Source organism: Cnephaeus nilssonii (genome assembly GCF_951640355.1).
Source record: "Cnephaeus nilssonii genome assembly, chromosome: 18".
In the NCBI taxonomy this organism is placed as follows: domain Eukaryota; kingdom Metazoa; phylum Chordata; class Mammalia; order Chiroptera; family Vespertilionidae; genus Cnephaeus; species Cnephaeus nilssonii.
Window position 1 is genome coordinate 26,516,112 of NC_137089.1, and position 27,519 is coordinate 26,543,630.

The window sequence follows — 27,519 nt, forward strand, 5'->3', positions numbered from 1 at the left end:
CAATGACAAGGAGATGGGAAATTTGGTGATAGAGTCAAGGATAATAAATATTTTACAATGTTTGGGCAGTCATGCTGTTCTACCCAAAATGCTAATAGCACCTCTGTTGAGAAACATTGCAGGGAGAATTTTCTGGAAGTGGCTGCTGAAGAGAGTATAGCCATATGCAATGGGAAGGGAGATAGTCCCAGTTTGGATGATAGAGATGCCATTTATTATTTACTAGGGGCCCAGTGCATGAATTCATGCACCTTGAAAGGAACTGTGGTCCTAGAGGCTGTAGTGGGCACAGGGGTGGGTCTCAGCCCACCCTCCGTGACCCCGCCCGGCCCCTCCCACGCACTGATGGCAATGACCCCGCTCACACCCACTGATGGTGGCATGGAGCCATTGGGGCCAGTGCCAGCAGTGAGTGTGAGTGGGGCCAGTGCCCTCAGCAGATGCAAGCGACAGCTGCTGCCCCAATTGCCCCTCAGGAGCAGGGGGAGGTGGAGAAGCCCTTGGGGGTGATCAGGGCCTGCAGCCGCCATTTGCACCTGCTGATGGCGCTGAGTGATTGGTACCGGCACCGAGCACCCGCAGGGGGTGCGAGCACCGGGCAGGACCGTGGCGTGTGGGAGCAAAGAATTTTCAGTAACCACAAGAGGCTCGCCCCAATGACAGCGACTGGCACCCCGCCTTGGTCTGGCACCCCTGCTCACCTGCTCCACCATCCTGCCCCGGCCAACGCCTGCCATGTTCTGCACACTCCCCCTGGTGGTCAGCGCATGTCGTAGCAACTGGTTGTTCGGTTGTTTGGTTGTTCTGGTTGTTCCACCGTTCGGTCTATTTGCATATTAGCCTTTTATTATATAGGATTATGGATTAGATCCATAAACACATCTGTCATTTATGCTGCATGACCACCCCCTGAGATATGATGTATTGCCGCCTTCTTATACAGGAGGAGTTAGGCTCAGAGAGGCAAAATAACTCACCAAAGTGACACAAGCCAGGGGCAGAGCCTCTTCAATTCAAGTTTGAGTCCAAATTCTCCCTGCAAGGCTTTAGGGGACTGAGAGTATGTGGGGAACAGGGTGTGTGTGTGTGTGTGTGTGTGTGTGTGTGTGTGTTTCATCCTTCAAATGAAACAAGATTAAAGTCATGTCACAAACTCAGGATGAGACTCCAGGAAGAGATGCTGAGTCCTGGAATCAATTACTGTGGGAAGCTGGAATTTTGGGATATCTTTGGAAAGGCCCTAGATCTTCATTCACATGTTCATTCAGATGGAATTTTTCCTAGATCGAGAGGGAGAGACCATTAGTGAAATCTCCTGGTCTCATTTCCATGATTCCGTTCTCAACACTCTATCGAGGGCTGACCCAAGATAAATGTTCATTCAGCACCCCCTCGAAAGGGCTGGAATTCACACACAACTGCAACTTAGTAGAAAACTGATTAAAACCAGCTATTTGGATTCAACATTAATTGAACTTTATCTACATTGAAAGTGAAATGCAAGTAGTCAAAGGTTAAAGAGAGGAAGGAAGGATGAGTTAGAGTTTTAAAAAATAACATTTTATACCATTACAAAATCAACATACATTATTGTGTAATATTTTTTAAATTTTCTATTGTGTAAGATTTTTATCAAACAAATATTGTGCTCCTTTATTAACTGTATAGGGATTTTTGTACACTTATCTCACATTTTAAAATCACCCAATCCCTCATTTCCAATTCTGTATAATTCTACCACAAATACCATTTCTCCGCCTTTGCCTAAAACTTTGTGCTAACAGGCCACTACCTCCCCCAAGGGAATTACAAGAAAAGCTCAGCTTATCCTCATCATCTACATTTGGGTAAAAATGAAGGCATGAGAGATTTTATTAGTGAAAAGGGGGGGCAGAGTCTGAGGGTAGTAGGCACTTGCATGGGGGGGGGTGCGGGCAGAGGAAAGGAGATTTAACCAAAGTGGTAGTTGTCTCCAGGAGTAAATACTAAATTTCAGGAATTCTGGTCCCTGCTTGTCAATCTAGGGTGGATGGGGACCTTTCCAGTTCCCGCCCTGTCCCCAACTCCCGACGCAGACACCAGGCGGCGCTCACACCCTTGCAGCAGCGCCTCTGGAGCCCTTGGACTTCCCGCATCTCCTGAAAAGCTGCGCTGCCTGCCTGACCTCAGAGAATTGCGTTCAGTGAAGCGCAGAGGCAGAGCGGCGCCTCGCTTTGCACCCCGCCCTGGGGCTGAGCCGAGGCCAACTTGGAAAGGGACCGGTGGACGCAGGGCGACGGCTGGGCTGGAGTGGATCCTTTCCACTCTGACCGCAGGACCGGCGGGGAAGTTCAGAGCATGGGCAAGAGGATGCAAACACCACGCGAATTCTGGGAAAGCAGAAGAGGTGGCGGTTGGGAAGGTTAGAATGTCGGAAGGACCCCTTAAAAGGTTTCAAACTCCACAGCCTCTCTTTTTTTAATTAAAAAAAATATTTTTATTGATTTCAGAGAGGAAGGAAGAGGGAGAGAGAAAAACATCACTGATGAGAGAGAATCATTGATTGGCTGCCTCCTGCACGCCCCCCAACTGGGAATAGAGCCCGCAACCCAAGCATGTGCCCTTGACCAGAATCGAACCTGGGACCTTTACAGTCCGCAGGCCAATGCTCTATCCACCTAGCCAAACCGGCTAGGTCTTTGCAGGCGCGCTTTCTGCATTCTCAGCTGGGCGTGATGGAAGCAGGTTCCTTTTAAGAGTATCACCTGCCCTTTCTCCTCGCTCCATCAACACCCTTTTGTGGTGGGTGGTGAAATACCCTCTTTTCAGTTTTCCAAGGCGAGAAAGAAAGTACTGTCTCACAAAAATGGGTTCTTGCGAAATTCTCAGTTTCTATACCTCCTTCCCCAACATTTGTGCGCACACAACGAGCTCGACTGTAAATAACACCGCGGGGGGTTTGGGATTGTTTGCATGGTTTAAAAATGGGTAAGGACGATGGCTTTCTAAGGGGCCCAGGGCTGACAGTGCAGGGCGTTGGCGCGCCTCCTGCGTTTCTCATCTCAGGGGTGGCTGTGCTTCAGATCTCGAAGGATGACCTGCATGGATCAGAACCACCAGGGGGTTTGATAAATGCTGCGTCCCTGGCCTCAGCCCACGTGTTGAGTGAGCATCTCTGTGAGTGGGGATCTGCAGGTTGGGAAGTCCAGCCACAGGAAACTGTCGACATTTTTTTCCTTTTAAAGCTACAAAAATGTCCATTTCGACACCCCGGATCATTCTCCGGCACATTAAAGTTTGGACATCGCTGCCTTGGCATTTCATAGCTCTCGTTAGAAGTTCGGGAAAGGAAGAGCGAGGAGAGGAGGCTAACAGGCCACTACCTCTTACAGTGGCGCAGGGCCCCTGACGCGGGAGGACGCGGCCGGTCTTTGGGAATGGGAAGGTGGGCACACAGCACCTGAGTACCGGGGGCTCCCGACCTTCCCAAGCTACGGCAGGGCCGGCTTTGGCAGCCCTCACTACCTAGGGCGGAGGGGAGGAGCGGAAGCCACTCTTCGCGGGCGCAGGACGCTCAGCGGCGCACCTGGGGCCCCCAGGTCTGCGCGAGCGCGAGCGCGTGCGCGGGGCGGGGCGGGGCGGGGCGGACTCCTCGGAGCATCTTTTTGGGGCGGGGGGTAGGGAAAGGAGGAGGAAATAAAGTGGGGGGGTGTCTGGAACTTAGGCCTGCCTCCCACCACCCCAACCTCCGCCCCCGCGGCCACCTTCCACTTTATAATTGGCCGCCCGCTGCCTGTCCTTTCCTCTTATCTGATCCAGGGCGCCCAGCGGGAGGGAAGCGGCGGAGAGGAGGCGGCTGCTCGGGGCGGACGGGAGAAGGAGCGGGAGAGGGAGAGGGTGAGGGAGGGAGGAAGAAAGAGAGGAGAGAGGCTAATTAAAAGGGGCACCAGGCGGGAAGCGAGTGAGAGTCGTGCGCTGCCAAGAACGAACTCGCGGCGGAACGTGGATCTTCCCTACGCACCAGGAGGTCTCCAACCTGGGCTGGAACCTTGCCCTGCACAGGTCAGTTCCAAGCTTTCTCTGCCTTTCCTCGGGTTGGCTTTGAAAAGTCTATTCGTGAGGAAGGAAGAGTGGAGAGGGCTAGCCACCTGCAGATGCAATGCAATTTCTTGGACTTCGGCGCGCGCCCTGGATGGCCCGGGGACCTTTGGGTGGGATGAGACCGTGCACCCCTAAGTCTCCTCGCGGGGGTCACTGCGCAGGGAGATTGGACGCGCCGAGTGACGTGAAGGCAAAGGTAGCGACGGTGCCTTGTTTTGCTCCGGGAGTTTTTCTCTGCACTTGGGTGCTGTGAGCGTGCGGCGGGAAGAAGAGGGTCCGGTCTGGCTTCGAGACGGTGGCGACACCAGAATTTCCAGGTAGAACCGGCTTAGTAAAGGCTGCAGTCTGGTGAAAGGGGGGTGTAGGGACTTGTCTTGGAGAGCTGTATATACACAGAAAGCATGCTGTTTTTATTTAGATTGTATTGGGGTTCACTTGAGAGAGCAGTCGATGGAGATCGTGGGGGACAACTCACCCAGGCACTGCTTGGTTCCACCACCGGTTAGCGCTGGAGGCAAAGAGGACCTCCAGGCGGAGCGCATCGATGTAGGATGCTGGTGGTAGCCGCGCGTCCACGTCTCTGCCTTCCAGATGCTTTGCGCGTTTTGCTTCGGGTGCAGCTTTGAGATGCACCACCAGGCTGTGTTGTTGGAAGGTCCTCTCTGCCCGGGTTCCTCCCCCGCCCCCCCCCCCCCCCCCCCCATTTTATCCCTCTGGACCCCTCCCTGCCTCAAGCCTCCTCGTACTCAGCCGATGGGCTAAGATGCATGCCCTGCGTGCGTGAGCCGAGCTTTGGCGTGCAGTGCGCGCAGGCAAGACAGGTTAGGGCCGGGCCCAGAGGAGCCCGCGCCCGGCCGCTAGGTAAGGCTGGACACCGCCTGCATGTCCAGACCATAGGCACTCAGCCTTAGGAGCTGGGTTCTTGGGTCCGCTGTGGCAAGCACGCCCTCTGGCCCGGGAGCTAGCTGAGGGTTGACCTGGGGTCGCCCCTTCTGCTTCGACTTGCGCTTAAGGAAAGTGCCCAAATGGGGCTTGTGTGCAGCTCGCACAGAGGCCTGGATTTCCCCCAGAGAATTGCTTCTGGAACTGCTACCGAGAGCCCCATTCCCTTTGGAAGTTTTGGACTCCCTTCTGGAAGTTTCTGAGAGTCCGCTGCTGGCAGCAGCTGAAGGAGATGGGAGCGAACGGGAACAAAGAAATGTGGGGATAAGACTTTGGTGGCTCTGTAGGGAGCAGGAATGGAAAGCAGTTTCCCTGTTGTTTCCCTGTTAAAGGCTCTGGGGCTCCTCACCTCTGGAGGGCAGACGGGGGCACTTCCCAGTTGCAGCAGGTGATAAAGAGGCCCTAGGCCAATCCAGCAAACAGGCTGAAGCTGGGGGCAGTGAGGAGAACTGGAGTGCTTTTCTCACCAGGTGGGCCTCTTCCATCCAGAGAACTCACTGGTAACTGTAGATGAGTGAGTGAGTGAGTGAGTGAGTGAATGAATGGATAGCACTTGGATTTTCGGTTGTTCTAAAAGAGCAACGTGGATGGATTTCCTCTGAACATGGCCCCAGTGTGTGGTTACTGTAAGACAAAGCTTTAGGGTAGTATTTTTAAAAAATGTTTTATTGCTATTTTACAGAGAGGAAGGGAGAGGGGAAGAGAGTTAGAAACATTGATGAGAGAGAAACATCAATCAGCTGCCTCCTGCACACCCCCCACTGGTGATGTGCCTGCAACCAAAGTACATGTCCTTGACCGGAATGGAACCTGGGGCCCTTGAGTCCGCAGGCCGACACTCTATCCCCTGAGCCAAACCGGTTAGGGCTAGGGTAGTATTGTTTAAAAAATAGTTTTATTGAGATATAATTCATATACCATATAGGTGTACCATTCTGAGGTTTTTAGTATATTCACAGTGTTGTGCAACCATCACCACAATCCGTTTTAGAACATTTTTATCACTCCAAAAGGAAACCCCATACCTGTTAGTAGTAACTCCCCATTTCTTCTCAACCTGCTCTCCCCACCCACCCAGCCCCTGGCAACCACTAATCTACTTTCTGTTGACATTTCAAATAAATGGAAGCATGCAATATGTGTGTGGTCCTTCGTGACTGGCTTCTCTCACCTAGCAAAATGTTTCCAAGGTTTATCCATGATGTTCAGGATGCTCTCTCTGCAAATACGGGGCAGGCATCTCCTCCTGCCTGGGAGCCCTGAGCCAGGACCTGAACCTCCACTGCAGCCCTGACCTCCCGGGGGTCCCTTGGAAAGGATAGGAGTCACACTGGTGAGGCTTCCTAGTGATTCCCTGGATAGGATTCGTTGGAACCATTAGAATTCCTGGAGCAGTCTTGGGTGGGTCCCAAGCTTCAGGGTTGATGGGAGGAGCCCTTTGGCCCTTATCCTGCTGCTAACGGTCCAGCTGAGGACTTCAGAGAACTTTGGGGGCCTTCTGTGCATGACTTGGTCTTCAGAACCAGGCAGGGCTGGCCTTAAGAACGGGCTGAGCGAACTGGTATTGTTTGAGGGGTACTGGGGCAGCCCCAGTCTAGCAGAGAGGCCCTTTGGAGGTGTTCTCTCTTTGGCTTTTAAATACTTCCTCCTGTCACTTAGTGAAACACAAACAGGCTCACACAGAGTGAAATGCAAAGCCTGTTTTCAGCTGACAATCTCTGTAGTTACATGGCTCTGGAGGCACATTTGCTATCAGTTAATCCAAACGCAGCCAGATGACTGCTGTTTCCTGGCCCTTCGAGTGTAACCTAAGATTCCTTTCAAGGACAGGGTCCTGCCTGAATTGCTGCAGGCTGAGGTGGTGCTGTTTGAGCACCACTGAGCTAACAAAATATCTGGGATTATGACAGTTTGTAGAGAACAAGGTCGTTGGTAAATGCACTGGATGGTTCCTGGGGGGAACAGAGAGGCCAGCCAGTGGGAGGAGGGGGTAGGTAAGAGGAAAGTGACAAAAGCAAACTTCCTCCTTAGTGCTGGATGTCAGGAAAACAATTTCTTCTTGCTCCTTCTGTAACTAAATAAAGTGGGGCAGGGATCCAGTTACTCTTCTATGTAAAATAAGCCTTGAATGAACACCAAACCTCATCCTGTTCCAGTGGGGTGGTGGGTGTGTATGTGTGTGTGGTGGAATTTCTGGATATATATATATATACACACACACACACACACACACACACACACATACACTAGAGGCTGGTGCACAAAATTCGTGCATGGGGGGGGGGGTCCCCCTCAGCCCAGCCTGCACCCTCTCTAATCCAGGACACCTCGGGGGATGTCCAACTGCCGGTTTAGGCCCGATTCCAAGGATCAGGCCTAAACCGGCAGTCGGACATCCCTCTCACAATCTAGGACCACTGCCTCCTAACTGCCGCTCCTACTGGCCTGGTTGCCCCCAACTGTCCCCCCCGCCCTGCTGTCTTGGTAGCCCCTCACTGCCCCACTGCAGGCCTGGTTGCCCCATGCAGCCTGCTGTTTGGTCGTTTGGTCACCCCTCACTGCACCCCCTGCCGGCCTGGTTGCCCCACGCAGGCTGCTGTTCAGTCGTTTGGTCGTCCCTCACTAACACCCCTGCCGGCTTTGTCGCCCCATGCAGTCTGCTGTTCGGTCGTTACTGTGAGGGCATCCTGACCAATTTACATATTACCCTTTTATTAGTGTATCCTCTCTAATAAAATGGTAATATGCAAATTAACCATCATTCCGCTACATAAGCCACGCCCACCAGCCAAGCCACGCCCACCATCCAATCAGGGCGAGTATGCAAATTAACCCCAATCCAAGATGGCTACAGCCACAGAGAGCAAGGTTTCCTAGGTAACAGAGGAAGCCAAGCTTTCCATAGCCGTTGCAGGCCTAAGCCTCCACTCAAGCTACAAAGTTTCAATTATAGAAGGTAAACAAATTCAAACAAATGGCGGCAGAATGGAGCTTGAGAGAGCAAGCCAGGGTTGCCGGCGGCAACAGGGGAAGCAAAGCTTTCCGCACACCCTGGCTGGGCTCACCTGCTTAAGGCTACAAAGTTTCAATTGTAGAAGGTGAATTAACTGCCACATAAATGGCTGCCACCCCGGAGGGAGCAGCAGGCTTGGCTTTGCCCCAGGCTACAAAGTTTCAATTGTAGAAGGAAAATAAATTCCAGATACCAGGGCCTCCCCTTGGGTTGCCAGGGGGTGTGGCCAGCCTTCAAACCACCACAGGCCCCTCGCTCAGGCTGCCCCACACTCCAAGGGAACCCCCACCCTTATCTGTGACACCCTTCAGGGCAAACCAGCTGGCCCCCACCCGTGCACCAGGCCTCTATCCTATCTAATAAAAGAGTAATATACAGATTGATCATCACTGCAACACACAATATAGCTGCCCCCATGTGGTCAAAGATCCTGCCCCCATGTGGACACAAGATGGCCACTGCAAGATGGCCAGCAGGAGAGGGCAGTTGGGAGGCACCCGGCCTGCAAGGGAGGGCAGTTGTGAGGGACCAGGCTTGCAAGGGAGGGCAGTTGGAGGTGATCAACCCTGCAGGAGAGGGCAGTTAGGGGTGACCAGGCTGGCAGAGGAGGGAAGTTGGGGGCAAACAGGCTGGCAGGGGAGCAGTTAAGCATCAACCAGGCTGGCAGCGGAGTGGTTAGGGGGTGATCATGCTGGCAGGCAGAAGCAGTTAGGGGCAATCAGGAAGGCAGGCAGGCAAGCAGTTGGGAGCCAGCAGTCCTGGATTGTGAGAGGGATGTCCGACTGCCCGTTTAGGCCCGATCCCACCAGGATCGGGCCTAAACGGGCAGTCGGACATCCCTCCAGGAATTCCAGATTGGAGAGGGTACAGGCTGGGCTGAGGGACAACCCCCTGCCATGCACGAATTTCGTGCACCGGGCTTCTAGTATATATATATATGCGTGTATATATATATATATATATATATGTGTGTGTGTATATATATATATACACACACACTAGAGGCCCAGTGCACGAAATTCGTGCATGGGGATGTGTCCCTCAGCCCAGCCTGCACCCTCTCCAATCTGGGACCCCTACCGGGATCGGGCCTAAATCGAGCAGTCAGACATCCCTCTCACAATCCAGGACTGCTGGCTCCAACTGCTCACCCGCCTTTCTTCCTGATTGCCCCTAACCACTTCTGCCTGCCAGCCTGATCACCCCCTAACCACTCCCCTGCCAGCCTGATTGATGCCTAACTGCTCCCCTGCCAGCCTGTTTGCCCCTAACTGCCCTCCCCTGCAGGCCCGGTTGCCCCCAACTTCCCTCCTCCTCAGGCATGGTCAACCCTAACTGCCCTTCCCTGCAGGCTTGATCACCCCCAACTGCCCTCCCTTGCAGGCCTGGTCCCTCCCAACTGCCCTCCCCTGCTGGCCATCTTGTGGTGGCCATCTTGTGTCCACATGGGGGCAGCCATCTTTGACCACATGGGGGCAGCCATCTTGTGTGTTGGAGTGATGGTCAATTTGCATATTACTATTTTATTAGATAGGATATATATATTTTTGAGAACCTATTGAGTATCTGCCCTTTCCTTTTCAGTAACACACTTGTTTTCCAATTAAATCACTGAAATTCAGGGATATAAACTACCTTGCCTGGGGTCACAACACCAGCCAGGGACAGCTACCTGATTAAGAAAAATCTATATGAGGTTTGAACTCAGGTCTCATTGGATTTGGTCTCCATCAGCTTCTTTGAGGACGGTGGGGGAGGGATATGTGACCAGAAATGGATGATGTCCATGGAGGCCATCTTACCTAATAATAGACAAACATGTAAATTGACCGTACCTCCGCTACACCACCAGCCAATCAGGAGTGGTATGCAAATTAACCCAACAAAGATGGCGGTTAATTTGCATACACAGGCGCAGAGTGACAGGGGCGGGACGCAGGCGTTCTGCCCCACCCCCTGTCTCTCAGGGCCTCTGGGAAGCGTGGGAAGGTGGGGCCAGAGCGGAAAGAGGTGGCTCCAGGGCCTGAGCAGAAAGGGGCTGGGCCGGAGTGGAAGGGTGGTACCAACAGCCAGGGAAAGGAAAGCCCATTCTAGCATGAATCTTCGTGCATCGGGCTTCTAGTATAATCTATATTTGAAACGGGATGGAAGGCAGATAGATTTGGGTAAAATCTAAACCAGCTCATCTGTGTCTCATCCATGTTCCTTAATATTTCTGAGCTTCCCATCCAGAAAATGAGGAGTATAGCAATCATGTTATAGGATTGTAAAATCTGAGATCATCTAGTACAGAGCCTGGAAGACAAAAATGCTTACTCTTATCTCCTGCTTCTTTTCTTCTTTCCATTCTTTTTTCCCTTTTTACCACTTTCCCCATCTCTCTTTCTCTGCTTGCTTGCTGATTGATTGATTGATTGCAGGGATTGTGACAAGAAAGGCAATGGGAAGTTCTGAGATCTGAGTGTCTATTTAAGTCAGGCCTCAGAATCTAGACACCCCATTTCTTCAAGGCAATTCCTTATCAATGTTCTTGGCAATCTTTTCTGCCAATTGGGTGCTTGTTGGTGGAGCTAGCCTGGCAGGTGTCCCTGACTCTGAATGTTAGGGATCAGTGCTTGGTCTCTTTTCTGTAAGAAATTATCAGAGATGTTTATGAAAACTGATCCAGAAGGAGGCTGGGCTTTGCTGAGTTGGTTGAGTGTCTCAGGATGGTGCTATAACTAGGGATACTCAGGGGACCATGTAATGAATAAAGATCTGCTCCTGGGTGGTTTTCTGTCTGATTTTATAGAGAGGAGCTCACTGAATTGATATGTAAAAATGACATTCTACTGCAGGTCTGTTTTTCATTCCATTCTTCCTCTACTTCCAAGTCCTGCCTCCTGCCTTGTACTGAAACTGTGCTAAGCGCTCAAAATTCAGTGGAGAATAAACCACTTTGGTAGATAGAAATGCAAATGGCCAATTACAATGCAGTCTTAAGTGCTCCAGGGTGGAATAGAAAGGTTACTATTGACGGAAACACTGGAGGAGCATCTGGCTCAGACTTGGAAGAGCAGGAAGGCTGTGCGAAGGATGGGATGTCTTTGCTGAGAAGTGTGGCTACCCTTTGTATTACTTATAGGTATAGGTGGTAGAACATTCCTGAGTCAAGGAGCTGTCACTCCAATTTGCCATACTTTTGGGAGGTTATAGCCTTTTATGGTGCAGAATTTAGAGCACCCAGTTTAAGACTGAGCAGCTGTATTTCTGAGGCTGATTTCCAGTCAAATCTCTTGCATTTGAATAGTCCATAGGTCTTCCTGTGAATGTGGGAAAGGTGATTCCTCTGGGCAGGCCTGTGTCTTTCGGAGAAGAAAACGGCACCCCTTCCCCTGGGTAACACAGCTTCGCATACAACTTTGAGAGCATAATGTCTGCCAGTTTCAAGCATCACTCACCCTAGGCCAAGTGCAAATTATGCAGTGCATCAACTGTGAACCGTACACATCACACCTGATCATTCAATTACTGATCATTAAATCCATCAATATTTATTGTTGGCCTGTTATGTACTGTGAACCTTTATGTATGTATGTATGTATGCATTTATTTATTTATTTATTTTGTTTATCCTCACCCAAGGATATTTTTTCCATTGATTTTTAGAGAGAGTGGAAGGGGGAGAGAGAGAGAAAAACATTGATGTGAGAGACACACATCAATTGGTTGCTTCCTACACATACCCCGACTGGGGCCAGGGATTGAATCTGCAACTCAGGTATATGCCCTTGACCAGGAATTGAATCCATGATCCTTCGGTGCACAGGCTGATAGTCTAACCACTTAGCAACACCAGCCATTGATTGTGGGTTAAACTGTCCATTTAGATGTCTTATGGTACCCAAGACCCTAAAGATAAAAATAGTTCCTGGGCCATAAAATTAGCTGAAGAATTATAGTGAGAGTAGCGTTCCCGTTGCAGGAAAAATCCTGCAATAGGGTTTCCTGCTGCACTCTACCCCGCCCTGCCTGCTCTCCTCCCTTGTCCCCCACCCCGCCTTCTCTGCCAGCCCCGCTGCTTTTCTCCCTTCTCTGCCAGCCCTCCCGCTCTTCTTCTCCCCCGGCTCCGCCTGCGCTCCTCCCTTCTCCCCCGCCCCGCCTTCTCCGCCAGCCCCCCTGCTTTTCTCCCTTCTCTGCCAGCCCGCTCTTCTTCCTTCTCCCCCGGCCCCGCCTGCGCTCCTCCCTTCTCCCCGCCCCACCTTCTCCGCAAGCCAGCCTGCTTTTCCCTTCTCCCCCGGCCCCGCCTCCGCTCCTCCCTTCTCCCCCGCCCCGCCTTCTCCGCCAGCCTGCCTGCTTTTCTCCCTTCTCCCCCGGCCCCGCCTCGGCTCCTCCCTTCTCCTCCCCCCCCCCGGCTTGCTTGCTTCTCCGCAGCTTTGCTCCCTTCTGCAGCTCTTGGCTTCTTTCTACGCTGTCTTGATATGCAAATTAGCCGCCATCTTTGTTGGGGATAATTTGCATACTCATCCTGATTGGTTGGTGGGCATGGCTTGGCTGGTGGGCGTGGCTTGGCTGGTGGAATCTTATCATTGATTAGAAATAAAGATAATTTTATTTCTTCCTTCCCACTCTTTCTGCCTTTTATTTGTTTTTCTTACATTATTGCACTGACTAGGACCTCTGGTGCAATGTTGAATGAAATGGTAAGATGTTACAATGTTGACAGTGTTGTCCTATCGTTGATCTTAGAAGAGAAGCATTCTATCTCAGAACTTCTATTAAAAGAGAGGAACCTATTCTAAGTGTTTTTATATTCAAACCCACATTTCTGTGGATTAGTCCATTGATCCAAAAGTTGTATTTATAGCAGCTGGACACAATAATTTTTACACTGATATAAATATGTGATATTAGTCTGTAGCTCTTTTATTTCATGTTATTTTCCACATGAGTGTTCTTCAAATACTTGAAGACAACCATTACGTGCCTCTGATTCTTATTTTTCCTGGGCTTGATTTAAAACGTGCTTAAAATAGTCTTTTTTTTTTTTCTTCAGATTTTTGCATGAAGTTGTTAGCTAGAACTGCTAAGTCTTTCTAAATCTATGAATTGCTCTTAAGTCAAATCTTCCACATTTTCCTATGGTTGATTAATTTGAACCTATACAGAGCTGTCATCTGGAAAATGATAAAAATGGTTCAGAATGTACTTAGAAAAGTTAAGTCATTCACCCATGCAAATACTGTGCCTCTGTCATTATCTGGGTCTTCAGTTTTTGCCTAAACCTTTATGCCAAGTTAGTCCTGAAACCTTAATATGATGGGAGAGATAAGGACTTCTTGACTCCTTCCTCGTTTAGTAGCCATTCAAGTAACAAATTATTTATTATCACTAGGGGCCTGGTGAATGAAATTCGTACACGGATGGGGTTCCTAGACCTGGCCGGCAATCAGGGCCTATCGTGGCCATCTCGCCTGGGGCCTGTGGGCTTGCTGGCTGCCGGACAGGGCCTGCCAGATGGGGCCTGCTGGACACGGGGAGGGACTGCAGGAGGTTTGCTGGCCAGGGGAAGGGACCGGAGGAGGTTGGCTGGCTGTGGGAGGTTGGCTGTGGGAGCTCACTGACCACCAGGGGGCAGCTCCTGCTTTGAGCTTCTGCCCCCTGGTGGTCAGTGTGCATCATAGCGACTGGTTGACCAGTTGTTCCGGTCATTCAGTTGGTTGCTTAGGCATATATATATATATATATATATATATATATATATATATATATATATTTCCTTTTCCTTTGCATTCTTACAAGCCATTGCTAACATGCAACTAGTTAGAACATTTTAAGAGCTACCTGTGACATTATTAACATGATCACAATCATTCCATGAGGTACATGTTAATTTGCACATTTTATTAAATAAGAAATCAAGTTGTAGAATCTTTAAACCAGTTAGTCAAGGACCTCTAGCAAATTATTACTGTCTTCCTAACTCTCAGGTTTCTATTTATATATCATCGCTTTGTGCTCTTTTTTCTATTTCACACTTAGTTCATTTAACTTGGCAACATATTTGCTCTCTTTCTTCCTCTTCAATAAAGTTGTAAGTAAGCTGATTGAGGGCAGGGATTATATAGTATGAACTTTTGTATCTTCTTTAGTACCAAGGAGAGAGCTTTGGTTATATAGTAGGGCTCTCAATAAATGACTGTTGGAATGAAAATTGTAATACTATAAATAATCTCTCTCAGGGTCTGGTATGCCAGATGGCTAGCTACAATTTTGTTTAAGTTTATAGTTGTTTTTTTTTTTTTTTGTAAGTCAGCACTGATTGAATAGAACATTATCCAAGGCGTGGGTGTGTATATTTGTGTAAGTATGTGTGTGTGTGCACGCGCGCATGCATGGGCACATGTGCTTATGTATAGGAATGGTTTACGAAACTTTAGAATACATATTTTAAGGAATTTTGATAAAATGAGTTGTACTCAGGGATCCTTGTTAAATTTAATTGTACAAATGAGATTAAATAAAACAAACATATGAAGTAGAGGAAGGGAAAATTTGCCCTAATGAGGATAGTTTTACATTACTGATTATAGAATGGTGACAAGTGTTTTGAGAAAACTCGTACCTAAACATTATCAACTTTACCCAAATTTGTTTATACCTTTTGAGCTCAGAACTAAGTAGTCATTTCTATCATAATGTTTAAAACTAAAAAAAAAAAAAAAAAAAAAAGGCAGAGTTATTAGTTTTGTGCAGGCTTTTGGATAGTTTCAACAAACTAGGCTTTGACATTTTGGTCAGTGTTAAACTATGTCATGGCACTTTAATAGGAATTGGGATTTTTCTTGCCCCTGTTTCACTGTCCAAAAATTTGGAGACTTGGCAGAAAACCTTGGGAAAACTAAAATTCTACTTCTCCCAATATGTTATTACTCATCCTAATGTAAAATAAACAATCAAGAAGGGGAAGAATTTAAAGATAAGATACAATAAATAATATTTAAAAAAATATAAGTTGATGTCTTTCTTGTTTAAGAATATAAACAATATAAATACCTCAAATATGGTGTCATTATTGAGTTTAAGTTATTGGAATCTTCATTTAAGAAGTAACGTGACTTTGTCATCTATTTGAAAATGGCTTGGCTGAAAGCTAAAACTGTTATAATTACATTAAAATTTAAGAAAACACAGTAATTGCCATGAACAGGTAGGACTGCAAGGATAGATTAATATTAGGCATTGTCAACATAATTCTACTAAGAGGTAAAGAAGAAAATATGAATAGCTCAGTAAATGAAAAGTCACAAAAGCAAGGTTCAGCATCCATTCTTGGATGAAACAAATACCCAGTGAAAAGTTGTGTTTTTTATTTTTTTCTTTAGATCCCACATATAAGTGAAATCATATGGTATTTGTCTTTCTCTGACTTATTTCACTTAACATAATACCCTCTAGGTCCATCATGTTGTGCAAATGGTAAGATTTCATTCCTTTTTTTTTTTTATGGCCAAGTAACATTCATATATATTACCACCACTTTAAAAATATATATTTTATTGAATTTATTGGGGGTTACATTGGTTAATTATATAGGTTTCCTGTATAATTCTATAACACATAATCTGTATATTGCATTGTGTGTTCCCCACCCACAGGCTAGTCTCCTTCCATCACTATTTACCCCCCTTTACCCTCTTTTATTTGGAACAGATTCATAGACCCAGAGAACAGACTGATGGTTGCCTGAAAGGAGGGGGATTGGAGACTGGGTGAAAAAGGTGAAGGTTTTAAACAGTACTAATTGGTAGTTATAAAATAGTCAGGGGGATGTGTAATATAGCACAGGGAATATAGTCAATAGTATTGTAATAACTATTGCCTGGCCCATGTGGCTAAGTGGTTGAGTGTCGACCCATGAACCGAGAGGTCCCCGGTTCAATTTCCGGTCAGGGCACATGCCCGGGTTGTGGGCTGGATCCCAAGTGGGGGGTGTGTGGAAGGCAGCTGATCCATGCATGATTCCTCTCATCATTGATGCTTCTCTTTCCCCCTCTCTTTTCCTCTCCCTGAAATAATAAAATATATTTTTAAAAATTACTGGCAAGGAAATTGTGATTGTCTGATTATAATGTCTATTTCAGGTAAACCTTAGGAATTTACCCACTTGGGAAATTCACTGTGCAATTTATGCCTTTCAAAAGAGTCACAAAATACCTTCTGAACTTCTCTTCCAAATATTTCAGGTGTTTCTCTCCATTTACAGTATCTTTTCAAACACCTTTCTTTCATCAGTTTATACGTTTGAGTGAAATATATGATGCGCTACTGAATGAATGAATTACTTCTTGACAATACTAATCCCCATTCGCTTGTTTGCCATGTCGCTACTTTATTTTCCGTCTTCTCAATATCCCTGTGCTCTCTGTTTCCAGGACTGGCGCTGCATCCCATGTGAAAAGCAAGAAGTCAAATGAAGATTTTTCAGTGCAAGATGCAGTACTGGCTGTTTCCAGCTTTTTTGGCAATGGCTTACATTTGCACCTTCGTCCAGGGTCAAGGTAATGGAAAACTTAAGATATTAGGTTCTGCTACTCTACCCTTCTTGGTTCTGATTACTGTTTTTTATTTATTTATTTTACTTACCCGGATAGTGCTTCAACTGTGTGTGTAGGCAGGGTTATGTGCTGGTTTTTACTCAATACTACCAACTATTTACATTGTGAAAATGTGCCACAACTTGGATGAAGGTGACGACCTCGCCAGTGATTGAGCATAGTAATCTGTGGCAATTGGTTAAACAGCTTATTCTTAACTTGTTTCTTTTCAGTCTGTGCCAATTTAATGAGGAACACAAATTTACACGTTATAAAATCAATGGTTAATAAGGAGCTATGATGTGTGTCTATTCCAATCATGCGTTTGTTTCTTAGAGTTTCTGCAAAATATTCCAACCACTTCATACCTGGACCTGAATTTTGCTCCTTTTTTTAAAAAAAACTGAGGACATAGTGTGAAAGTTACTAAGGGTCTGACGGAGGCTGCTGATACGCCGTTGTAAGCATTTCTAACTTGGTTTTAATTGAACTGAGTTTTTGAAATCTACTATTTGTTTTATTGGGACCTGCACTTTTATTTTTGATTCCCATTATCTTCTAAAGTATGTCAGGAGTTGTTCTGGCCCACTGCTTGCTTTTGTAAATAAGTTTGAGTTTTTTGTTTTTTATTTTTTTTGGAAATCAGCATTTGTTTATATATGACTGTGGCTGCTTTCACACTGCAACGACAAAATTGAATAGTCATGGCACACACTATAAAGCCCACAGAACCTAAAGTATTTATTGTCTGGCCCTTTATAGAAAAAGTATGCTAAACTCCAAAGTAAGTGCATAACACGTATAAGTACTCCAAGTGGCATTACTAGATAAACATGTGGAAATAGTCATTCATCAGCTGAGCAATGAAGTCTAACTGTGCTAAAGTTATTTTAGGGATGTTAATGTTTTATGTTTGGAATTTAAGATTGTAAAAGAAGTCAAATGCAAGAACCACACCCTGGTTCCTTAAAGTGAGGCACACTTGTTTGGAAAGGAATGGAACTCGACTCTTTGCATGCTCAAGCAGTGTTAAATCACTGGAGTTACTGACCATATTTCCCACACTTCATGCAACACATCAGGATGAGTTGGGTAGACAAATTCTTATTTATGGTGAAAGAATGTTTTCAGCTGTGGCAATGAGAGAAGTGATAATAGAAATCTTAGTTAACTCACTGTCTAAACCAGGCGTCCTCAAACTACGGCCCGCGGGCCACATGCGGGTGTTTTTGCCGTTTTGGTTTTTTACTTCAAAATAAGATATGTGCAGTGTGCATAGGAATTTGTTCATAGTTTTTTTTAAACTATAGTCCGGCCCTCCAATGGTCTGAGGGACAGTGAACTGGCCCCCTGTTTAAAAAGTTTGAGGACCCCTGCTCTAAACTATGGGATACAGGACACAGGTCCTTGGGAGCAAAAGGTGGGCAAATCACAAAGCCCTTCAGAATCGCCATCTCAGTCTAGCTCAATTCAGAAATAGTCATTCTTTGAGTAGCTGATCACCTAGAGCCGTGGTTGGCAAACTGCGGCTCGCGAGCCACATGCGGCTCTTTGGCCCCTTGAGTGTGGCTCTTCCACAAAATACCACGGCCTGGGTGAGTCTGTTTTGAAGAAGTGGCGTTAGAAGAAGTTTAAGTTTAAAAAATTTGGCTCTCAAAAGAAATTTCAATCGTTGTGCTGTTGATATTTGGCTCTGTTGACTAATGAGTTTGCCGACCACTGACCTAGAGTTCTTCTGGGGGACTTCCAGGGGTGCTGTGCACCAGATATACATTGTTAACCAAATTCTGTCTTAAATGAACTTCTATGGGGCACATACTGCGTGTCAGGTTCAGGACACAAAGCTGAAGGAAACTTACTCTTTGCCTTCTAGCTGTTTACTGTCCACCAGGGAGACAGAAGTATAAGAGGGTACATTCAGTGCCAGTTCTGTGGGGGTGGGGCAACAGACACACAAAGATAGTTAGATTGAAGCCAAATTATGGAGGATTTTAAACAGCTCTTCTTTGAGGGACACTCTGATAGCAATATACTCATACTCATCTTTGTGACTCAGGGGTTTGAGGGAATAGGAATAACTAAAGCAACGCAGGCATGTGCCTAGCCCGGGAATTGAACCATGACCTCCTGGTTCATAGGCTGACACTCAGCCACTGAGCCACACTGGCTGGGCTCAAACTGTATATTCTTACAGACACATTTGGAATCATGTTTATGCACAAAATGGAAAAAAGGTCAGTGTGGTAGGCAGGATAATGTGTCCACAAAGACCTTCATATCTTAATCCCCTATATGACAAAGGGGAGTTAAGATGTCAGATACACTGAAGGTTGTTCATCAGCGGATCTTAAAATAGGAAGATTATCCTGGATTATCTAGGTGAGTCCAATTTGGGCCCAATTACAGGGTCCTTAAATATGGAAGAGGAAGGCAGAGGAACCAATGTCAGAGTAACGCCATGTGAGGAAGACTCGACCAACCATTGCTGGCTTTGGAGATGGAAGGGGCCTCAAGTCAAGGGATGTGGGAAACCTCTAGAAGCTGGAATAGGCAAGAGGATGGATTCTCTCCTGGAGCCTCCAAAAAGGAGTGCAACCCTACCCACACCTTGGTTTTAACCCAGTAAGACCCATTTCAGACTTTTGACCCCCCCCTCCCCAGAACTATCAGGTAATAATTTTTGTTGTTTTCAGCTACTTTGTGGTAATTTGTTACAGCAGCAATAGAGAACTAATGCAGCCAGTATTAAATGGCATACAGGAAATTAACACTCCCCTCTTAAATTGTTGCACATGCCCAGGTTGCAGGCTCTATCCCCAGTAGGGGGCATGCGGGAGGCAGCCTGTCAATGATTCTCTCTCATCATTGATGTTTCTATCTCTCTTTCCCTCTCCCTTTCTTTCTGAAATCAATAAACATTTATTTTTAAAAAATTGCTAATGAACAGGTAATGCATTACCACTTAGTGTCTTCAGGTGAGTCTTTTATGAAGTACTTTCCCTCTCCAGAGAAAGTAAAACCACATTGGCTCAAATAACTGTTGATACTTGGGTTAGTCCAGCATCTTCTTTTTAGGACAAGTTGTTAAATGAGCTGGAACACAGAAAAAATAATGTTGTGTTGGCTGCAGGGGCAAAAAATGTGTATAGTATGGCACCAAAACTTTCTCAGAATTTTGCAGTAAATCTGTACTTGGTTCTAGCAATGTTTGTGTTGGGTGGTTACAAGAAGGAACCGCTGAAGGTAAAGTAACTGTCATTTAAAAACCTCAAAGCACATAAAATTGGAGACTTTGCATCGGGGCTAGATTTAACTTTATAAAGACCTCTGTGTTAACATATTTACACATGTTATTTGCTGTTATTAGTAGTCAAACATGTTTGGAAGTTGAGAATATTTTCCTTCTGTTTTCAGCATCTTTATAAGGGATCATGAAATTATAACATATTAGGGCCCCAGCAAGATAAAAGAACCCTGTAGCATATCCCACAGTAAATTTCTCTCAAATTTTAATTTTTCTATTTATAGAACATTTGGGCAATGCATGTAATTGAAAAAAATGACTGAGGTTAAAAAAAACACTAAGGTTTTTTGTTGTTATTGTTTGTATGAGGTTGTTTTTAGATGACTTGAAAAAGTTAGCCAAATACTTCTCTGCTGCGTAAAGGTCTTTTACTTAATAAATATAATGTTGTTCCATTGACATAGCGCCCTACACTATGTTTTGAAGGGAAAAATGCTCTCAGTGCCCACACTGCTCCATCTCTATCAGTCAGGGATGTTTGGTGCCAAATAAAAGAAACTTACTCTGGCCAATTTAAGCAAAAAATGTATTTACTGTAGGTAATGAAGTAGCTCATAAAATTAAAGTTAAAAAAATTAAACTTTGAAAAGGATAGGATTCTGGGAACATCCTGGATATAGTTTCTAGAAGTAGTGACCTTTTTTTTTTTTTTTAGGGCATGTCTTTGGAATGAAATGACTGGACCTATTTTCCATCCTTCCATCTTTGGACAGATTCTTGGGCGAGTCAGCCTGACCTCCTACCCCTGAGCGAGGGGAGGATGGCGGATTGATAGCATAGCCAGGGCCCCATGCAGTGCAAAGGGAGTGTTGTTTTTTGGAAGAAAACCAAGGTGCTGTTAGGAAAGGAAGCGGGGAGGTGATTATGGGGAGTGGAGAGCAGAGGATCTGCATTTCAGTGTTCCTGTGTGAAAAGCAGTATTTCAAGAAATTAATGGAATATTTCATTGGAAGCAAACCTTTGTGTAGGTTGTCACTTGTCAAAACAGCAAGATTTCAGTTGAGTTGAGTTAACATTAAGGAAAGGAAGGAAGAAGGAAGGAAAGTAGAAAGGAAGGAAGGAAGAAAGAAAGGTAGGAAGGAAGGAAGGAAAGGAAAAAAGGAAGGAAGGGCAGAGAATTAGCCCTTTTAATAGTCATATTATGAAATAAAATTTCCAAAGTAGCTGATAACAGTGAAGCTTCAATGTAAACACATAAACGTTCCTTTTCTGACCACAAGATTTGATTTCTATGAGAATTATTGCAGTGAAATTCTTGGGGTTTAAAGAAAATCTTCCCTCTTACAAAGAGGGAAGTAACAAGCCTAATCCTAGAGAAGAAGATATCCAATGGACCCTCCTTGGTCTTTCTCCTCAAACCCCCTCTGGGATGAAGTGCATATATTCACAAATGTTATATTTGGCCCAATCCCACACAGGAAGTCTGGCTTCACCATACAAAGAATGAGTTTGTTAGCTTGCTCTTGGTTCTTGGTGTGGGCCAGACATCAAGCTTTACACTTGATTTTTGTCTTTTTAAAAAGCTTAGGCCTTTGAGTCAAGTTCATGCAAGCATTTATAATTATTACTGCAATTAAGTATATGTATAGAAGCTTTGTGCTCGCAAAAAGAAAAATTGTGGGTCTGGTATTAAATATTCACAAATTTTTGTTCCATGAGATAAGAACAATTATTTCTCCAATGGACTTACAGTGTTGCTGTCAATCTTCTGACCTGGCTTTGGCACGAGCCCCAGTGCCTCCCATACAGGGAAGAAGGAGCTAACTGTGAAGTTCATAAATCTGACTTCATGCTTCTCTCTTTCTTAACTAGCATTTCTTCTTTTCAGTGTTTTTCCCTAAAGGCAAAAACATAAAGGAAATGTGAACTTTGTGCCTAAGATTTTCTATTTATTTATTTATTCTTAATTTTTATTTATTTTTTGTTAATCCTCACCCAAGGATATTTTTCCATTGATTTTTAGGGAGAGTGGAAGAGAGAGGGAAAGACAGAGAGAAACATCTATGTGAGAGAAACACATCGATTGGTTGCCTCCTGTGTGAGCCCTGACCTGGGCCCGGATGGGAGGGGGAAGGGGAATAGGTCTACAACTGAGGTACATGCCCTTGACTGGAATCAAACCTGGGACCCTACTTCGGTCCACAGGCTGATGCACTATCCACTGAACCAAACCGGCTAGGGCTCCAACATTTTCTTTTAATGATTGTGAGAGCATTTATGCTTACATAGGCAATAGATGTGGTCCCTTGATAAAAGAAAATGCTGGTATTGCTATTTGCTAGCAGTTGTAATGAGACTGTAGTCATATGAATCATTTGTAAATTAAAGGGTTGAATGTTGATGGATTTGAATATTAAGGAAGCTTTTGCTTCCCAATCCATTTCCTTGAGTAGTTCGGTGGAGGCCAGCGCCACACCGGGTTCTGGAGCACCATCTGTGCTGTCCGAGCATGCTCTGGTGTCAGGGCATGGTCAGGGTTATCCTCATTACGTTCTCATTAGGTTCAGAAGGTTAGCTATAAACTACAGGCTATAAACTCCTTTAAAGAACCTTTAAAGAACCGCAGCCTGGGTAGAAAAGGCTATAAAGATTTCTAATCTTTAACCTAGGAATCACGAATGTTGTTAACTTCTTTGCCCTCCTTGAGGTGTCAGCACACTTGGGGTGCTGACAGAATTGGTTGACCCTCTTGGAACCGCCTGGACTGCAGCCTCCATCCTGCTAGTTATCCTTTCCCACCTGATGGCTCCCAGGCCCTCCAGCTTTCTTTCATCAGTGCATTCATGCAAAACTTTGCAATAAGCTTGGCCCATGATGGCTATCGGCCCACTGAAAAGATATGGCTCAGAAACTGGATATGTTGTTTAAATTTTTACTTTTAATTTTCTTCCATAAGTAATAAGAACCTATCTATAAATAGATTTTTCTCCCCAAGTTTCGGACTAAACAAAATAATAGTTTCTCTGTTCATCCAAATGTTCACGTTAACCACCTTCCTCTTCTATTTCAAAGTCATTGTTCTTATGACAAACCCATATTTTCCACAATCCAGAGAAATGTAACCTCTTCCATTCATGTCAAATTGAGAATGGGATGCCAATGTTTTTGTTTTGCATGGCTGGCATTCTCTACTGAGAGGTCAAAAAGGGCAATAAGAAAGAGAATGGTGCTCTTAAGATTGTGTCCTTCTGTGCTTACTGCTTTAAGATGAGTGGATAGTTTGTAGGGGAGTGAATTACTCATTCATCTATCTCAGTGAAGGGTGAATTCTTAATATGGATCTCCTCCCAAAGAAACAGCATTGTGTCTGGGGTCAGAGATTGTCGTTCACCAGTATGTGAACTTGGGCAAGTCTCTTTGCTTCTTCTTGGTTTCCTTATATATAAGATTGAGGTAGCAATGTATTTTTTGTGAGGATTAAATGAACTTCTGAGATTATCCATCAGATGATGTAACGGGGAAAGGAAGCCAATATTTATTGACCACCTATTATAATGTGTTATACCCATTGTCATGTTTAATGTCATCTATCATGGGCAGAAAGTATTGCTGTAATCTTAAAAAACACACACAAGGCTTTAGGAGAAATGGTCACTGGCTCAAGGTTATCTAATAAGTGACAGAACTGGAAATCACACAATGTTCAAACTGCATACCTGCTGTCAGGGGAGTGGGTAGGAGGGCTGGGTGAAAAAGGTGAAGGGGTTAAGCAAAAAATCCCATAAAAATTCATAAACACAGACAACAGTATGGTGATAACCAGTGGGAAAGGGGGTTGGGGGGAGGTAGAAGAAGGTAAAGGAGGGATAAATGCTGATGGAAGGAGACCTGATTTGACTTGGGGTGGTGAACACATGATACAATATATAGATGATGTGATACAGAATTGTACACCTGAAATCTAAGTAATTTTATTAGCCAATGTCACCCCAATAAATTCAATAAAAAAAGAAGAGTGTTTGCTTCCTTTCCCCACACTCTGTTTCCTAAAGTGGGCATAAAAGTGGGTAATAAGTACTAAATTTTTCTGTTAAGCATTAGCCTTTTTTTTTTTGACAAATCAATGTAGATATTATATAATTTCTTTTGAAATTCTGCAACATTGATATCACATTCCAAAAATATGTTTTGAAGTTCGAATGAGTTACACAAAATGTAATATAGAGCTACCCATTTTGTGAGCTATCAGAACAGATGAAATAGACTGGGATGATTCATGACCATGTGCTGTGTATCATTCTGAAAGGTATAAATCAGCTACACTTGAAGGATAAATCAAAGTTTGTAAAACATAATTATCTTGTATTTGGTCTTTTTTTAAATTTTGGTTCTTTACAATTTTTCTCTCAAGTGGTTTTAAACGAAGATCTCATGACTATCATATGTCCATAACAGTCTTCTTAAATGACCCCATTATAACGAATATTGGCTTACTAAAGTGAAAAACCTAAAGGCATAAAACAGGTCCTACTAGAGTTAGCTGACTAACACAGCTCACATGTTCCAAGAAGAAAAATTCATCCTTGTAACATAGTGAAAGCATTTTACGTACAAGATTGGCTTCAATTTTTAAACTAGATTAGAGTATTAAATTCTAACCCTAAGTTATAATTCTTTGTCATGAGATCTGTACTTTTTGACAAAAGCTCATCTCTTGAGTAAGAAACAAATGCTCTTAGGTCTGTGTTGTTTTGCAAACGGATTAATTTATTAATGGGGTTGTCAAAAGAGCACATTTTGAGGCTGAAGAGGTCTTATGTACTTTGAATATATTGCTTTGACTTTTCAGTTTACTTTAAATGGTGGTTTGAATGTTTCAACATTTAATCATTTTTTGTTTTTCCTTTACAGTGGCTCCACCCACAAGATTAAGATATAATGTGTTATCTCATGATAGTATACAGATTTCATGGAAGGCTCCAAGAGGGAAATTTGGTGGATACAAACTTCTTGTGACTCCAGCCTCAGGTAAAAAATATCAACTGTATTTTCTAGAGTATAGCAATCTGTACACATGGGTAACTAAAAATGTGTAGTGCTAAATGTTGCTTTAAAAGCATCTGAAAGTATTTTTTATTAATTTAATATTTGAGTTTGACATCTTACCTTCTAATTAAGAAAGTAATATTCCCAAAGTCAGAAGAAGGACCATTGGGCTCTCCCTAGTTCTCCTCAGGTGAAATTTCCAGGCTGTCAAAAATTCTTCTCATGTCTGTTTCAACATAGGTTGAATACTTTTGTTCTAAGGACACTTAAAAAAATACCATACATCTGGCCCAGCCAGTTTTGCTTAGTGGTTAGAGCATTGGCCATTGGAATGAAGGGTCTCTTGTTCAATTCTGGTCAAGGGCATGTACCTTGGTTGCAGGCTGGAGCCCCAGCCCCAGTTGAGGTGCAAGCAGGAGGCAACCATTTGATGTGTCTTTCTCATATCGGTGTTTCTCTCTCTCTCCCTCCCTTCCACTCTCTCTAAAAATCAATGGAAAAAAAAATGTCCTCGGGTAAGGATTGACAAAAACAAAATAAAATAAAATACCCTATATCTGAGGGCCAACAGTTGTGACTAGCTGAGTACATTGTGATTAATTAACTTGATAGAATATATTCAGTAATTATAAATTAAAATTACATAAGCTAAGTAGATATTATAAAATAAGTGATAAATTAAAGCAGGAAAAGCAAAGTTAAATTTATTGATCATGAAGATAAAGTAGTTATGTAATGCTCTTTCATATGTTATATAATGCTCTTTCATATACCTGTCAGCTCTCATTTCTTCTAGGATCCATTTTTATAAAATATATTTTTATTGATTTCAGAGAGGAAGGGAGAGGGAGATAGAAATATCAATGATGAGAGAGAATTGTTGATTGGCTGCCTCCTGCACGCGCCCCCAACTGGGAATCGAGCCCGAAATCCGGGCTCGGAATTGAACCTGGGACCCTTCAGTCTGCATTCTGATGCTCTATCCACTGAGCCAGTCCAGCTAGGGCTAGGATCCATTTTCATATAGTACATAATAAATACTCAATAATAACATATTTGTATAATGTATATGTATATAAACATAATACTTTTTCCTTTATTGGTGATAAAGATGGTTATGTGGAGGTGGACTACTTTTCCATTGGAGACTTTTGCCCAACTCATTTAATCAGGCAGACAGATGGTCTGTTGTTCCTAAGCCTGGACCTCTTACCTAAAAGTGGATTTAAAATTTCAACACAACACCCGGCTTCCTGCTGTGTCACTAAAAAGTAACCTTCTTTTAATTAACAAATATTATATATAGGCTTCTTGGAATGACTTCGGGTTTAGTGCTACCAGATGGCAACTTTCCCAATGTTGGCCGACAGAGTGACTCAGTTGTAGAAAGCAATATTTTCTTCTCAAACTCTGTTTGGTTCAGAGTTTTCATTTTGGAACATAGCCCAATTTTGAAATAAGTCTGACTTTAAAAAATATAGTTTGTTTTCTAAATTAAGCCATTCTGGGAAATTTCAGTATAAGAGATTCTTGAACATTAGTATGACTCTAAAGGTCAAAATATAAATTGCTAATATGTGGTACCGCTGAGAATTTCCCATGTCCAACCTTGAAAGGTAAATTTTTCATCCAGGTCATCAATGTGTTAAGTTTTCCTGATTAATTGCTGATCGTACCAAACAATGAAGCACCCCCAAGCAGGTGCCACTGAGGAACCATAGATCTCCAACTCGTGCTCACACACCTCCAGTGACAAAATAAAAGTTGAGGATGAAAGCAAATTACTTCTTCATGAGTACTGGGTTTGTTTTCCTCAGTGACTAATGTCCTTCCTGCAGTGGCCCAATTAAGTAAGACAGTCTTGACACTCTGGTATCTACTTGATCAAACATAAAATAAATCGAGTAAATAAGGGTAGCAAGGCCCTACCTCAAGAGACTTTGCAAGAGCCTCCCTCTTGTATCTTGGCCACCAACATGCCTTCCAGACTGAGGAAGGCCCAAAAACTTCAGGGCCTCGTGAGCCACGGCCACGGCCACATCGGCAAGCACAGGAAGCACCCGGGGGGCTGAGGTAATGCTGGTGGCTTACATCATCACCTTCGACAGATAGCACCCAGGTGACTTTGGGAAAGTTGGTGTGAGGCGTTACCACTTAAAGAAGAACCAGAGCTTCTGCCCAACTGTCAACCTTGATAAACTTTGGACCCTGGTCAGTGAGCAGACACGGGGAAATGTTGCCAAAAGCAAGACTGGCGCTGCTCCTTCATGGATGTGGTGCGATCGGCTACTACAAAGTTCCGGGGAAGGGAAAGCTCGCAAAGCAGCCTGTCATTGTGAAGGCCAAATTCTTCAGCAGAAGAGCTGAGGAGAAGAGTAAGGGTGTTGGTGGGGCCTGTGTCCTGGTAGCTTGAAGCTACATGGAGGGAAGTTCATTAAAATGTCCACAAATACAAAAAAAAAAAAAAGAAGAGTAGTAAGTACATCTAGTCATAAAGTATAGACATTTTAGCACTACAAGACATGTTCCAAGTATTGTTTATACTAATTTCTCCTAAAGTGTATTCCATGGTACCCTGCAGGATGCTAATAGCTATTATACAACCAAGAGTTTAATGG

At 44.5% G+C, this 27,519-nt stretch overlaps 1 protein-coding gene and 1 pseudogene across 5 annotated transcripts in view; both read left to right on the top strand.

The window, feature by feature from the left end:
* The first annotated feature begins 3,662 nt into the window (after positions 1-3,662).
* The window catches only part of COL14A1 (collagen type XIV alpha 1 chain), a 183,273-nt gene continuing 159,416 nt past the window's right edge, over positions 3,663-27,519 (top strand). For 2 of the 4 annotated variants that reach the window (XM_079796342.1, XM_079796344.1), the window contains exons 1-3: positions 3,663-4,041; positions 16,450-16,575; positions 24,767-24,883. In XM_079796342.1, coding sequence (XP_079652468.1) covers positions 16,488-16,575; positions 24,767-24,883 — 205 coding nt within the window. In that variant the 5' untranslated portion in view covers positions 3,663-4,041; positions 16,450-16,487. Of the gene's footprint in view, positions 4,042-4,245; positions 4,398-16,449; positions 16,576-24,766; positions 24,884-27,519 lie in introns of those variants that run through there. The other 2 variants (XM_079796345.1, XM_079796343.1) reach the window with 2 other exon arrangements.
* On the top strand, positions 26,878-27,314 carry LOC307114143 (large ribosomal subunit protein uL15-like; annotated as a pseudogene). The gene has a single exon. The product of its transcript is annotated as a large ribosomal subunit protein uL15-like (transcript).